At 50.6% G+C, this 12,993-nt stretch overlaps 1 protein-coding gene across 3 annotated transcripts; it reads right to left on the bottom strand.

The window, feature by feature from the left end:
• Positions 1-17: 17 nt before the first annotated feature.
• On the bottom strand, positions 18-5,656 carry SSTR3 (somatostatin receptor 3). Of its 3 annotated transcripts, XM_053582608.1 has the most exons (3): positions 4,533-5,656; positions 4,204-4,344; positions 18-1,317 (listed from the first exon to the last, which is right to left on the bottom strand). In XM_053582608.1, exon 3 carries the CDS (start codon positions 1,284-1,286, stop codon positions 18-20), a length of 1,269 nt encoding a protein of 422 aa, XP_053438583.1. In that variant the 5' UTR covers positions 1,287-1,317; positions 4,204-4,344; positions 4,533-5,656. The 3 variants fall into 3 exon arrangements, with proteins under 3 accessions (XP_053438583.1, XP_053438586.1, XP_053438585.1); XM_053582611.1 differs by lacking the exon at positions 4,204-4,344; XM_053582610.1 differs by lacking the exon at positions 4,533-5,656 and having other exon boundaries at positions 4,204-4,404.
• Between the last annotated feature and the right edge of the window lie 7,337 nt (positions 5,657-12,993).

The following is a 12,993-nucleotide window of genomic DNA, read 5'->3' as shown; positions in this document are numbered from 1 at the left end:
CTGGCCCTCCCCTGCTCCTACAGGTAGCTGATGTGCAGCGTGCTGGGCTTCTCCCCAGCTGAGGGCTCCTGGGGCAGGAACTGCCGCTCCTTGCCAGCAGCTCTGCTGGGCGGCCGCTCCTGACCGCTGGTGCCAGGCTGTGTGATCTGGCTGACCCGGCTACTCCTCTCCTTCCCCTTCCCTTGCATCCCCCCCTTCTCCCCATCCTCCTCCGCATCCTCTTCCTCCTCCTCCTCCTCTGTCTTCTCTGGAGGCCCCGCAGTGGGCTCCTGGCTGCGCACGCGGCGGGAAGGCCGGAGCAAGACCCTGCGGAAGCCCTGCTTGAAGCGGTAGGAGAGGAAGCCGTAAAGGATGGGGTTGGCACAGCTATTGGCATAAGGCAGTGCCACCACAAGGAAGTAGAGGCCGAAGAAGGCGGGTTCCTCGGGCAGCGGGCACACCACGTTGACAATGTTGAGCACATAGAAGGGCATCCAGCAGAGGACGAAGAGGGCCACCACGGCTACCACCATGCGTGTGACCCTGCGCTCAGAGTGCCGTCGCCGCTGGCATGAGGGCGCCCACACCCGCCGCCCCGCAGAGCGCACCTTCACCACGATGAGTAGGTAGCAGAGGCAGATGACCAGCAGCGGCCCAAAGAAGCCCAGTGCGGCTGTGTAGATGATGAAGCCAGTTCGCCAGGCCGCTGCCGGCTCAGGCCACTGCATGTGACAGGTGCTCATGCCACGGGGTACACCCGAGAAGACCACCACGGGCAGCACCACCACAGCTGAGGCCACCCAGACGGCCGCACTGACTGTGCGGGCCACAGGCGCTGTGCGCCAACGGGCAGAGCGGGTGGGGTGCACCACGGCCAGGTAGCGGTCCACGCTCATGACGGTGAGACAGAAGATGCTTGTGAACTGGTTGATACCGTCCACGGCCATAACCAGGCGGCACATGAGGGAGCCAAAGGGCCAGTAGGACAGAGCATTCTGGGCAGCCAGGAAGGGCAGTCCCAGCATGAAGAGCTCATCAGCCAGCGCCAGGTTGAGGATGTAGACGTTGGTGACCGACGGGCTGGCCGTGTGCTGCAGGACCACATAGATGACTAGTGAGTTGCCCAGCAGGCCCACTACACACACCACCAGGTAGACCAGTGGGATCAAAATGCCACTGACAGCCAGCCCTGCTGGGCTCAGGCCTGACGACACGTTTCCCAGGGTGGCATTCAGGGGCCAAGCCAAGGAGTCATTCTCAGGTTCCGAGGTCGTGGGCACCGATGAAGGATAGCCAGAGGTATCCATGGCCGAGGGTGGTCAGCAGTCAGCTACTAGCCTGGGGGAGGGAGGACACAGCCCAGTCACAACATAGGATGGCTTTCTCTGTGCTGCCCCTCCCCCATCTCACTGAACTTGGAGACCTACTGTACCCCAGATCGGGGCTTGGCACACCCCCACTCATTTGCTCTGCACAGCCTAGCAGGACTAGGTGATGCTGTCCACATTTCTCAGACAAGGAAACTGCATCTCAGGTGAAATGACCACATGTCATGCAGCAAGTGTGTGATGTGGGACATGAAGTCACATTAGTTCATAAAGTAATACCTGCCCTTTCTATGTATCGTGCCTCAGCAGGCAGAGCCCCACTACATGGATGGTACTGCCCGCCAGCAGGCCTCAGCCTCACTACATGGACAGCACTGCCCGCCAGCAGGCCCCAGCCTCAGCAGGCAGAGCCCCACTACATGGACTGAACTGCCCGCCAGCAGACCCAGCCTCAGCAGGCAGAGCCCCACTACATGGACTGCACTGCCCGCCAGCAGGCCTCAGCCTCAAGAGGCAGAGCCCCACTACATGGACTGCACTGCCGGCCAGCAGGCCTCAGCCTCAGGAGGCAGAGCCCCACTACATGGACTGCACTGCCCGCCAGCAGGCCTCAGCCTCAGGAGGCAGAGCCACACTACATGGACTGCACTGCCCGCCAGCAGGCCTCAGCCTCAGGAGGCAGAGCCCCACTACATGGACTGCACTGCCCGCCAGCAGGCCTCAGCCTCAGGAGACAGAGCCCCACTACATGGACTGCACTGCCCGCCAGCAGGCCTAAGCCCTTGCACAGGAGAAATACTGCTTCACCTCACAGGTCCTTAAGGTGGAACCCAGGTGCCTAGAGGAACTTCAGAGGACCATGAAACTCTAGGTGAAGGTTAATGTGTCTATGTCATTTCTGGGCAGAGCTTGGAGCTTGTGTCAGATTCCTCAGATTCCAAATAGAGTTAAGAACCACAGGCTCAGGGTGTCCCCTCCTCCAGGAGGGAGAGCCCTTAGGAACCCCCTCAGCCTTAGGAATCCTACTACACCCTCCCAAAGGCCCTGTTCAGGAATGTTGGCTATGAACCTAGATTGGGGCAGGGGGCAACTGTGCCAGGTTCTAAGCTGAACTGGTGACATGCTTAGCTCATTTTGTGTCCTAGGAGGGAGGTGCTACTCTCAGCTTACTGCATAGGTGAGGAACAAAGGGGAGGCTCTTGTCACACATCTAGGAAGGGGCAAATCTGGGACGACCCTTAATGACCATTCCCCGCCTCCCCATCCCTTCCTTAAGGGTGACAACTACGGCCAGACCTAGGAAGGCATTCACTCAGGAGCCCAGCTAGAGCCAGCCCCACTTCTCCCCGGGCTTTTGCACTATTAGGATCATAGACCCAAAGCCTCACACTCGTAGATACAGAGAAATAGAATTTTAAGTTGTTAGAACCATCATAGAATCTCAGCGTCAGATTTTTAGACTCAGTGTCCTTGAATTAAAGGTCAGAATTCTAGAATGTGGGAAGCAATTCTTCTTAGACCCAGAATTGTGGAACCTGGGACCTCAGAATCCTGCTTCCTTCCTTAGCCAGGGGCCCATGACACCCTCCAGCTTGCCCCCTCCGTGTGCTATGTGCAGATCCCTGTACAGCATCCTGGGGCTGGAGGGTAGGGGGCAGGGAGAAGCTCCAGGCTCCAGAGTGGGGCAGGGAGCTGGACAGCTATCCCTGGGGAAGCCCTGCAGAGAGCTCTGACGCCAGCCCACCCCCATCCCCTGCCCAGCATATGTGTGTGCATCCACACACACAAGCACGCGTCCCGACACACACACAGCCCTGGCAGGGACACAGCGTGCCTGGCCAGACCGTCCTTTGTACCAAATTGAAATAGCCCCTCCCAGAACCCCTGACACCCATGGAAGACTCCCGGCCTCCACCCTCCTCTCAGCCTGTCTTCCCTGCCAGGGTCTAAGAAGCCAGGGTGCCCAGCACAGGAGAATTACAGCTTTCCACGCGCTTAAGCCAGACCTGTAATTTAGGTGCCGTCTTTTCTTTAAGGAGCTGGAATCCTGTGCATAATCTAGTTCATCCTCAGGAAGGAGGGACTTTTCCTCCCTGTCTGGTTTATCTTTGGCACAAGCTTGCCTGAAAGCTGGGGGCGGACTCCTCAGAGGACTGTACTGGCAGGGACAGAGCACAGAGAGGGTAAGTGGCTTCCCTGAACCCCACGGCAATTACAGACGGGCCCTCAGGGATGCCAGTCACCCCAATAGCTCTCCAGTTGTCTGTCTCCCACCCCCTGGAGTGCTGGCTCTTGGAAGCAGGGATTCTGAATGATCTATTTCTTTAACCCTGGCACCTAGCATGCCACACAGAATGTTCACCTATAAATGTGAACAACCAGCCAGATCAGAGAGTAGAGCTCCGAGGTGGGACATTGTTCTGAGGTGGAGGCTTCAAACTCACAAATCCCCACAAAGCCCAGGAGGGTTTTAGAGAGAAGGAAGTTGCTGCTCAGAGAGGTTAAGTAACTTGCATAAGGTTACCCAGCTGGGGAGTGGAAAGGCAGAATTTGAACCCTGTTCTTCTACTCCTAAACCATTAGTTTCTCCTGACCATGCTGGCTTCTTAACAGGCCCAGGCTGAGAGGAACCAGGGTTCTGGGACCACCCTGACGATGCAGGCTGAGGGCTCCTGGCAGTCTTTGCATCTGTTTGTCCTTCACCCAGAGAGCCTTGGCTCACGCTGCTCAATGCTAACTGATGCACTCCCGCTCTCAGCCTGGGGTCAGCCCAAGAACATACCCTACAATCTGCCACAGAGCAACGATGCCACATTGCTATGTGACCTTGGACAAGTCAATTCTTGCCCCATGGACCTCAGTTTCTTCCTGTTAAAATGATGACCAGCGTACTCACCTCCAGGGACGTTGTAAAGATTAATGGAAGAGTGCTGAGCACCGGCCCAGCGTGGAGGGGGAGCTCGGGAGAGCTGCCACGTGAGCTGAGGCCAAATGCTGCGATGCATCTGGTTTCTTCCAGCACTGACATTCTGCTGTTCTGCGATTCCAAGATTCTCTGATTAATACCCCTGCCCCTGCAGCCCTCCAAGAAAAAGAAGGCCTCCTCCTTCCTCCCTGGGACTTCTCACCTGCTGCTAGCCCCCAGCCCCAGCCTCTCATCATGGGCAGAGGAGGGGCTCCGGCACCCTACCCTCCAGGACCCCACCCGGGCCCCAGCCGCCTTACCTGCCCATAGGGTGAGGGTTCCCCTCCTTGCCGCCAGGGTGGTTACCTTTCTGTTGTCCCCCTCCCTGCCCAGAACCCAGGTGCCCCCAGAGCACCCCTAGCCAGGGTACCCACATGGCACCCATTTCTAGACCGCTTGTGGGCTGAGGCCCCTCCCAGGCCCTTGGCGGCCACGTCTGCCCACAGCGCCTCTCCCATCTGGTCTCTGGCCTTGACTTCCCAGCGGTGCCTGGTGCATCATCCCCCATCTCCAGAACACATCCTGAGGGGCAGGGACACAGATAGGGGCTCTGCAGGGTCCCCGGGAGGGGGTTGGGGGAGAAGCTTGCCAAGGTGAAGAAGAAAAGAGGAGAACAGGGGTCGTAGAAGCCAATAGCAGTAGAGGGGAGAGGGGGTTGTTCTGAGGTGGGGGCAGGGAGAGAGAAAGGAGGAGAGAGGAGAGGTGAGTGGGAGTGAGAGAGATGCTGACAGGGAGAAGACCAGGAGGAGGAAAAAGCAGAGCGAGGAAGAGATGCGAGAGAGGCAGGGATGGAGAGCCAGGAGGGAGGAAGGAGAATGAGGGGGTGGCAAGGAGAGTGACAGAGAGGGACTGTGCACAGATGGTGACACGGAGCCAGCCAAGGAGGGGGTGCATGGGAGAGGCGGGAGGAAGGGCCGAGGGCAGGTGCAGGGTGAGGGGATGAAGGGTGGGAAGGAGGCCGGGAGAGGGAGCAGGAGGAGGGCAGACCCTGTTACCGAGGAGATTTCAGCCACCCACGCTGGCCTTGGCTCCCGCAGGGAGTTGGAGATAAGAATGTGGTGCTCAGGGTCCGCCAGGAGCCCCTTAGCCGGAGCTCCCCCAGGCCACCGCAGCATATGTCCCCCAGGCGACAGCTGTGTCCCTGGGCCAGGTGGGGTGTGGGCTAGCCAGTGCTGACAGGAGAGCTGAGAGCACAGGCGAGCAGTGGGCTGGGAGTCCACGGTCCTGCCCTGCAGCCAGGCTCGCCTGCGTGACTCTGGCCCTGGGGGGAGGCCAGATGGGGGTCATTGGTCCTAGGATTGTTGAATGTGGAGAGGGCCAGGGAGGGTGAGGAGCGGAAGGACAGGGCAAAGAATAAACATTTTAGGCTTTGAGGGCTGAGAGTCAAAATTCAAGACATTATGCAGTGAGGGGAAAAAATCTCCACTGCTTTTTAACTGACAGAATTCAAAGTATAATAATAATTGAGCACAATGTTTTGTGACACAGATCTGCGCCTGAGAACAATAGAATTCTCTTGGGGGATGACATTTTGGTTAATTAAAATTCAGGGTTAGTGTTTCCTACCATCAAATCAATTGCAAATGGTCATCTGTAAAAACCGTTCTCAGCTTGTAGGCTGTTAAAAAATAACCAGTGGGCCATATTTGCCTACCCACTCCCCACCCCCATCTGAGACACCCTGCCCTGGGGCCTGACCACAGGCCTGGCTGCCTGTAGATGCCATGTTCCAGCCTGTACTGACCCCTGTCTCAGGAGGGCAAGGGAAAAAACAGTCAGAGAAGGGCGGGAAAAAGAAATGAGTCTTTGCTAAAAGCACCTACTATGTGCCAGACACCAACTAGGCCCCTTTCCTTAGTGGACCATTCCTTGGGATTAAGACTAGACTTACTTTGTCACCAGGTACTCAGGGCTGTCACATAGTAGGCCCTCAGAGAACTGGGAATTGAATTGCCCTGGGGCTGTCGCTCTGGCTGCAGCAGCACACTGTAGGACCAGGGATACACTCACTGCCACCCCAAACCCACCTGATCTCTTGACACTGTCCCTCCACCTGCTCTATGCCCCAGCAAAGCCTTCCTCCAGCCTCTGTCCCCCCTATGTATGAGTTCATGAGCTGTAGCTGGGCTCTGAGGACAGAGCTCCAGCCCCAGCTCCACCCTTGACCCCCATCAAGCAGTGTTACTTTGTGAATCCCCCTCTCCAAACTGCGGTTTTCTTCTTGAGAAGCACGTAACTACTCCAGGGGTTCTTCTGCTAAAGGTTAAAGGAAGGAATGCTTATTATCTGGTTCCGTCTCCCCCTACAAAGCCTCACTGCCTCTACCTGGAGTTCTGGCCTCTAACCCGTCCATTCCACCCCCTGGAGTTCAGGATGTTCACCCCAAAATATTCCACTTTGGCAAATCAGTTTTTTTAAACTAAAGGCAGTTGGAAAACAGTGGGCATAAGAAGGATTCTCCGACCTTCCATTTTCCTCCTGAAAGCAGGAGATAGAATGCCAAATGGAGGAAGAAAGACGTGCTCACTACCAGAGGCGGGCTCAAGGCCGAGGTAAACCTGGACAAACAAACTTTTTAAACTTACCTTTTTGGTTACACAATCATCATTCTTTGTTCAACCCAGTGTTATAAACTCATAAGCCTAGTCGGTTCTTTGGGACTTGGTTGTTGTTTGTTGAGAGGTGGGAGGGTCCTGTGCACATCTAAATAAATTTGTATGCTTTTCTCCTGTTAGTTTGTCTTATGTCAGTTTAATTCTTAGGTCCAGCTGGAAATACTAAGAGGGTAGAGGACAAAACTTTGCCTCCCCTATAGATCTCATCATTCTCCTGCATCTACCCTCACTGCCTACTCAGCAGGGAGCATGACTCTGTTACAAACAGAAGCCACACCAGTTGCCTTCTTGAGACCTTCCTATGGCCACTTACTCTCATCAAGTAAAATTCACAGTCCCTGCCTTGGCCTAAGGGACCTAGGTAGGGTCTGTCTCTGTTTGCATCGCCTCCCACTTGCCCCTTCCTCTCGGTCTAAAGCATCATGGCGTCTGAACATCACCAGTGCCCCAGGGCCTTTGCACAGGCTGCTCTCCCTCTCTTCACCTGCAACAGGTTTAAGCCATCACCTGCTCTGAGTAGCCTTCTCAGAAACTGTCATTCTCTGATGCTCCCTGCTTTGGGCATCCTTTTTATTGGTAATGCAATTGTTTTTAATTTGCTTTTATTTTATCAAATTACTGATTTCAAATGAATTTTAGTTTTTGAGACAGAGTCTTGCTCTGTCACCAAGACTAGAGTGCTGTGGCGTCAGCCTAGCTCACAGCAACCTCAAACTCCTGGGCTCAAGCCATCCTCCTGCCTCAGCCTCCCAAGCAGCTACAGGCACCCGCCATAATGCCTGGTTAATTTTTCTGTTTTTTAGGAGAAGTGGGGGTCTCATTCTTACTTAGGCTGGTATAGAACTTCTGAGCTCAAGGGATCCACCCACTTCAACCTCCCAGAGTGCTAGGATTACAGTCATGAGCCACTGCACCCAGCCTGAAAATAAATTTTAAAAGCCAATATAGTCCCTTCTTATTCATCCAATGGATGCCTGAAACCACAGATACCGCCAAACCCTACATATATATATATGAACTATATTTTCCCCTATGAGGTACAACACACCTACAATAACATTTAATTTATAAATTAGGCACAGTAAGAGATTAACAACAACAATAATAAAGTAGAACAATTATAATAATATACTGCAATAAAAGTTATGGGAATGTGGTGCCCCCTCCCAAAATAGCATAATATCATTGGACTATGACCTCAGGTAACTAAAACCACAGAAAGAGAAATTGCAGATAAGAGGGGACAACTGTAGTGGTTAAAAATGTCTGTAGCACAGGTTGGCGCCCGCAGCTCAGTGGGTAGGGCACCAGCCACATATACCAAGGCAGGTGGGTTGGAACAGGGCCCAGGCCTGCTAAACAATGACAATTGCAATAACAGAAAAACATTGCCGCACATTGTGGTGGGCGCCTATAGTCCCAGCTACTTGGGAGGCTGAGGCAAGAGAATCACTTGAGCTCCAGAGTTTGAGGGTGCTGTGAATTGCGATGCCACAGAACTCTACAGAGGGCGACCTAGTAAGACTCTTGTCTCACAAAAAAAAAAAGTCTGTTCTCATTGCCACTGGTTGGGGCCAGGACGCAGACTGCTATGCTGTTATCTCGCTCAGGAACAGTTGATCTTAGGTGCCTGAGGGCTATTTACTTTTGCAGCAAGAATAGAGAGTCTTTGAGGGTGAAGCAGTCTTAGAAGAATAAGTCTTAGCAGTCTTTAGCAAAGCTTAGTAATCTTCAGCAGAGAGACTCAGGAGAAGCAACAGAGTCAGAGTAAGCTGTCCGGGAGAGAATAAGCTCACTCCCTCCTGCCATCTCCTCCAGCCCAATATAGAAGTGATCTCGTGACTCTTAACACCACAGGTGTAGAGACTGCCAATTCCCTAATGCCCTTGTCTGGTGAGCTCTCATGCTTGTTAAGAGAGCTAAATCCCTCCCCATGCCCTTTTCACCAAGGTGTTCCATTATCGAGCTGTACAGGTGTTTCTTATAACTCTCACTCCTCCTAGCCATAGGCTATACGGGCTGCTACAGTCTGTAACAGCAAAAACAGCAGTCCTCTCACGGTCCTGCTGCCCTCCTTGTGCCAGGAGCAATCCCGCCCTCTTAGCTATTTCTCCTTGTTTACCTCCTTGCTAAATATCGTGTTTATGTTTCTATCTCGATTCCTCAGTGTTATCCATTATCTAGTGCAGTGATTTTCAACCAGTAAGTACATCCATTTCTTTACTCTTTTTTTGATCAATATAATTTAAGTGCGCCACGGAAGCTTAACTATAGGTTCAAGTACACCTTGAGATAAAAAAGGTTGAAAAATGCTGATCTACTGACTTGCTATTATAGATGAGAAGTTTAAATTTCTTACACACGCTCATCCTTCTCCCCATCCTCTCAACGTGATTTTCGTTAAATGCGTATGTGTTCCTGTTATTAATGCAATGTAAATATTATTTCCTGCTCAGCCAGGAGTTAATAATTATCCCATTTATTCATTTGCTTAGTTTTTCTGTTTTAAAAAATACCTTCATTTTCTCAGGCTAAGCACTTCTACACACTCCTACAGCTTCATACAAACCTCACAATGGCATTTCCAACCTCAGTGATCATTTTCTCTTAGAGACTGCTAAAGTCCTCTTCTTGGGGCCAGCGGCCTCTCAGGCCTGGGCGCAGTGACTTCCTGAGATTCCCTCTGCATCATTACATTGGGGATTCCATTCAGCTTTTTCAGTGTTAAATCCACTTACTTAAATTCTAAGTTTTCCTTTTGGATCGTTTTACTTTCTGATTTTGATGGAGCATCGCTTCCAGTAACTTCCTGACTAAGTGTGTATGTTTGAAAATACTTCATTATCTTCTCATACTTGTTGATAGCTGGGCTGGGTATAGAATTTGAAGTTGAGAATCTCTTTGCTTCACTGAAAGAAGGCATCTCTGTACCCATGTCTCCAGCTTCTAGCATTATTCTTATTCCAAATCTATTGTGTATAAGTCGAGGTAACTTTTTTTCTTTATTCCAGAAGCTTCTAGGATGTTTGCTTTATCCCTGTATTGATAAAATTTCATAACATTGTGATTTGTTTGGTCTTTTTCATTCATTGTTTTTGTCGTGAAGTGGGCTGTTTTAATCTGGAGATTTGTGTTATTCAGTTCCAAGAAAGACTTTTCTGTTATTTCTTTCTGGACTCCTGTTATTTGAATATTGGGCCTCCTGGTTTAAACCTTTAATTTTCTGTTGTTCGCCCTTTACCATTTTGTTCTATTTCCTGGCAGTCTTTTTGTTATCTGTTTTTATCTTTTATTCCTTCTATTTTCAACTCAGAATATTAATTAAGGGGTATAAGTGTTTTTGCCACATGGACACCTTGAATAATGCTTAAGTCAGGGCTTTTGGTGTGCTCTCCTATCACCAGAGCTTTTTTTTTTCCTTTGCAATCAATATATTTTTCATTCCCAAGAGCTCTTTTCTGCTTTCTGATTGCTCTTTTGCTATGGCATTCTGTGCTTATTTGTGAGTATGTGTTTCCTGATCTCTTCATAGAGGGCCATGATGATTTCTTTAAAGTTTTCTTCTGCTTACTGCATTGTCTCTATTTCTTTTTTCTTTTCTTTTCCTTTTTTTTATTAATATTAAGTCATAGCTGTGTACATTAATGCGATCATGGGGCACCTTACACTGGTTTTATAAACAGTTTGACACATTTTCTTTTCTTTTTTTTTTTTTTTTTTGTTGCAGTTTGGCCGGGGCTAGGTTTGAACCCGCCACCCTTAGCATATGGGGCCAACGCCCTGCTCACTGAGCCACAGGCGCTACCCCAGTTTGACACATTTTCATCACACTGGTTAACATTGCCTTCCTGGCATTTTCTTAGTTATTGTATTAAGACAATTATATTCTACATTTACTAAGTTTCGCGTGTACCCTTGTAAGATGCTAAGTCATGGAAAAAGCCCAAGTGCCCATCGATCCACGAATGGATTAATAAATTGTGGTATATGTACACCGTGGAATATTATGCAGCCTTAAAGAAAGATGGAGACTTTGCCTCTTTCATGTTTACATGGATGGAGCTGGAACATATTCTTCTTAGTGAAGTATCTCAAGAATGGAAGAAAAAGTATCCAATGTGCTCAGCCCTACTATGAAACTAATTTATGGCTTTCATATGAAAGCTATAACCCAGTTATAACCTAAGAATATGGGGAAGGGGGAGAGGGAGGGGAGGGAGGGGGGAGGATGGGCAGAGGGAGGGTGATTGGTGATTACACCTGCGGTGCATTTTCTTTTCTTTTCTTTTTTTTTTTGAGACAGAGTCTCACTCAGTCACCCTGGGTAATGTGCCCTGGCATCATAGCTCATAGCAACCTCAAACTCTTGCACTCAAGTAATCCTCTTGTGTCAGCTTTGAGTAGCTGAGACTACAGGCACCTGCCACAATGCTTGGCTGTTTTTTACAGACGGGGTCTCACTCTTGCTCAGGCTTGTCTCAAACTCCTGAGCTCAGACAATCCACTCCCTTGGGCCTCCCAGAGTGCTAGGATTACAGCTGTGAGCCACCTCGCCCAGCCTGTCTCTATTTCTTGCTAGTTTCTTTCCTTCCACTTGTCTGGGTCTCTTTCATGTTACAGCTTTCTTCAACTAATCATTCTTGATTATCCATTTCTGTTTGAGAATGAGGCATTACAAATTAGACTGGAGCTCAAGAGCAGTGTTTGCACAGAGATGAGCATCTCTGTGGGATAGCTGGATCTTTGGTCAAGGACACCCAGATATCAGCATCTGTAAGACTTTCCTCTGGGATGACCAGATCCTCAAATTTCCTGTCTGGGTAAATGCATGTCTGGATGCTAATGCCCCTGAACTAGGCCAGGGAAAGGGGCCTGAGTCACCTTATTCCATATTTAGGCTTTCACATAACCCCCCTGTATCAGGCAGATATTGCGGCCTAACAAACTCTGTGGCACTTAGTTCACTCACACATCATCAGGTCAGTTGGTAGGAGCTGATCTAGACTGGCCTTGACTGGGCTGACATATATCAAGTTGCAAGGCTATCAGGCGGGAGGATAGCTCTGCTCCATGCTTCTCTTAGACTCTTGGAACCAGGAAGTTTGTCCAGGGAAGGCTAGGCATTGACAGCACAAGAGAGTGTGCCCAGGGTGCAAGCACTTTCCAGTGCCTCCTTCTGATGCATGTGGTAACATCCCAGTTGCCTCACAAGTCACATGGCCAGGCCCCACAGCAGGGCAATGGGGAAATACACTCCTCCCGTGGACATGGAGGTGAAGGAGTGATTACTCGCTAAGTATAATCAAATCTACAAAATCTCCAAATATCAGTTTGCTGCCTCATTCCCATGCTACTCTATAGCTGGTGTCCCTGGGTCCTGAGCATTCTGGCTGAATTTTCCCTGCTTTGATTAGGGAGGAGTGGTTTCCTGGTTGTGTATGCAAAGGACAGGACCTGGAATGTGAGTATCTAACTCCTCTTTAAACAGACTCCTAAACATCCCCTTGTTTCAGCCTCCTGCCTCACTCTCACTGGAGTCTGGTCTTCCAGTTCTGACCCTCCCTGGGATTCTCCAGGGCCAGCTGGTTTGATCTTTTCCATCTCCAAACTCCCCCTTTTCCCCCGCTATGTAACAGCAGGCAGCACTAAGGTTTGCCTTCCTGGACTCTGTTAAATCATTTACCACCCCTCCATCTGCTCTCGGTGCTTGTGGTTTGAGGTTACAGGTGTCTCCTAGTTTCTTTGAAAATGGGAGTTTGTGTTTCTGTTTCTTGTTCTCGTGACTGTAGTGGCTGCTTTTAGCAAGGGGGAGGGAGTGGAAACATCTCCACCTAGCATCTTGAGACGAGAATGTCTTCCTTTCCATGTTGAATATACTTCTGTGATATGTGGGTAGAGTCACATGGAAGATGTTTGTTTACACATGTGTCTCTCACACTGGCCTCTGAGCACCTGTGAGCACCCATCTCTGTGTCCACCCATCTCTGCCTCCGCCTCCTGCCACAGCTTGGTGTGGAGCATGTGGTTAGTACGCGGGAACTGAATTGAGTGGAAATTGGAATTATGCAGATAACTGCTCCTTACCCCTTCCTTGAGAGCCTCTCCA

This window comes from Nycticebus coucang, chromosome 3, assembly GCF_027406575.1.
Source record: "Nycticebus coucang isolate mNycCou1 chromosome 3, mNycCou1.pri, whole genome shotgun sequence".
NCBI classification, from domain to species: domain Eukaryota; kingdom Metazoa; phylum Chordata; class Mammalia; order Primates; family Lorisidae; genus Nycticebus; species Nycticebus coucang.
This window is presented reverse-complemented; position numbering and strand designations above follow the sequence as displayed.

Excerpts from the sequence above, each read along its gene's own strand:
- SSTR3 (XM_053582608.1), bottom strand. The coding sequence starts at position 1,286 with ATGGATACCTCTGGCTATCCTTCATCGGTGCCCACGACCTCGGAACCT.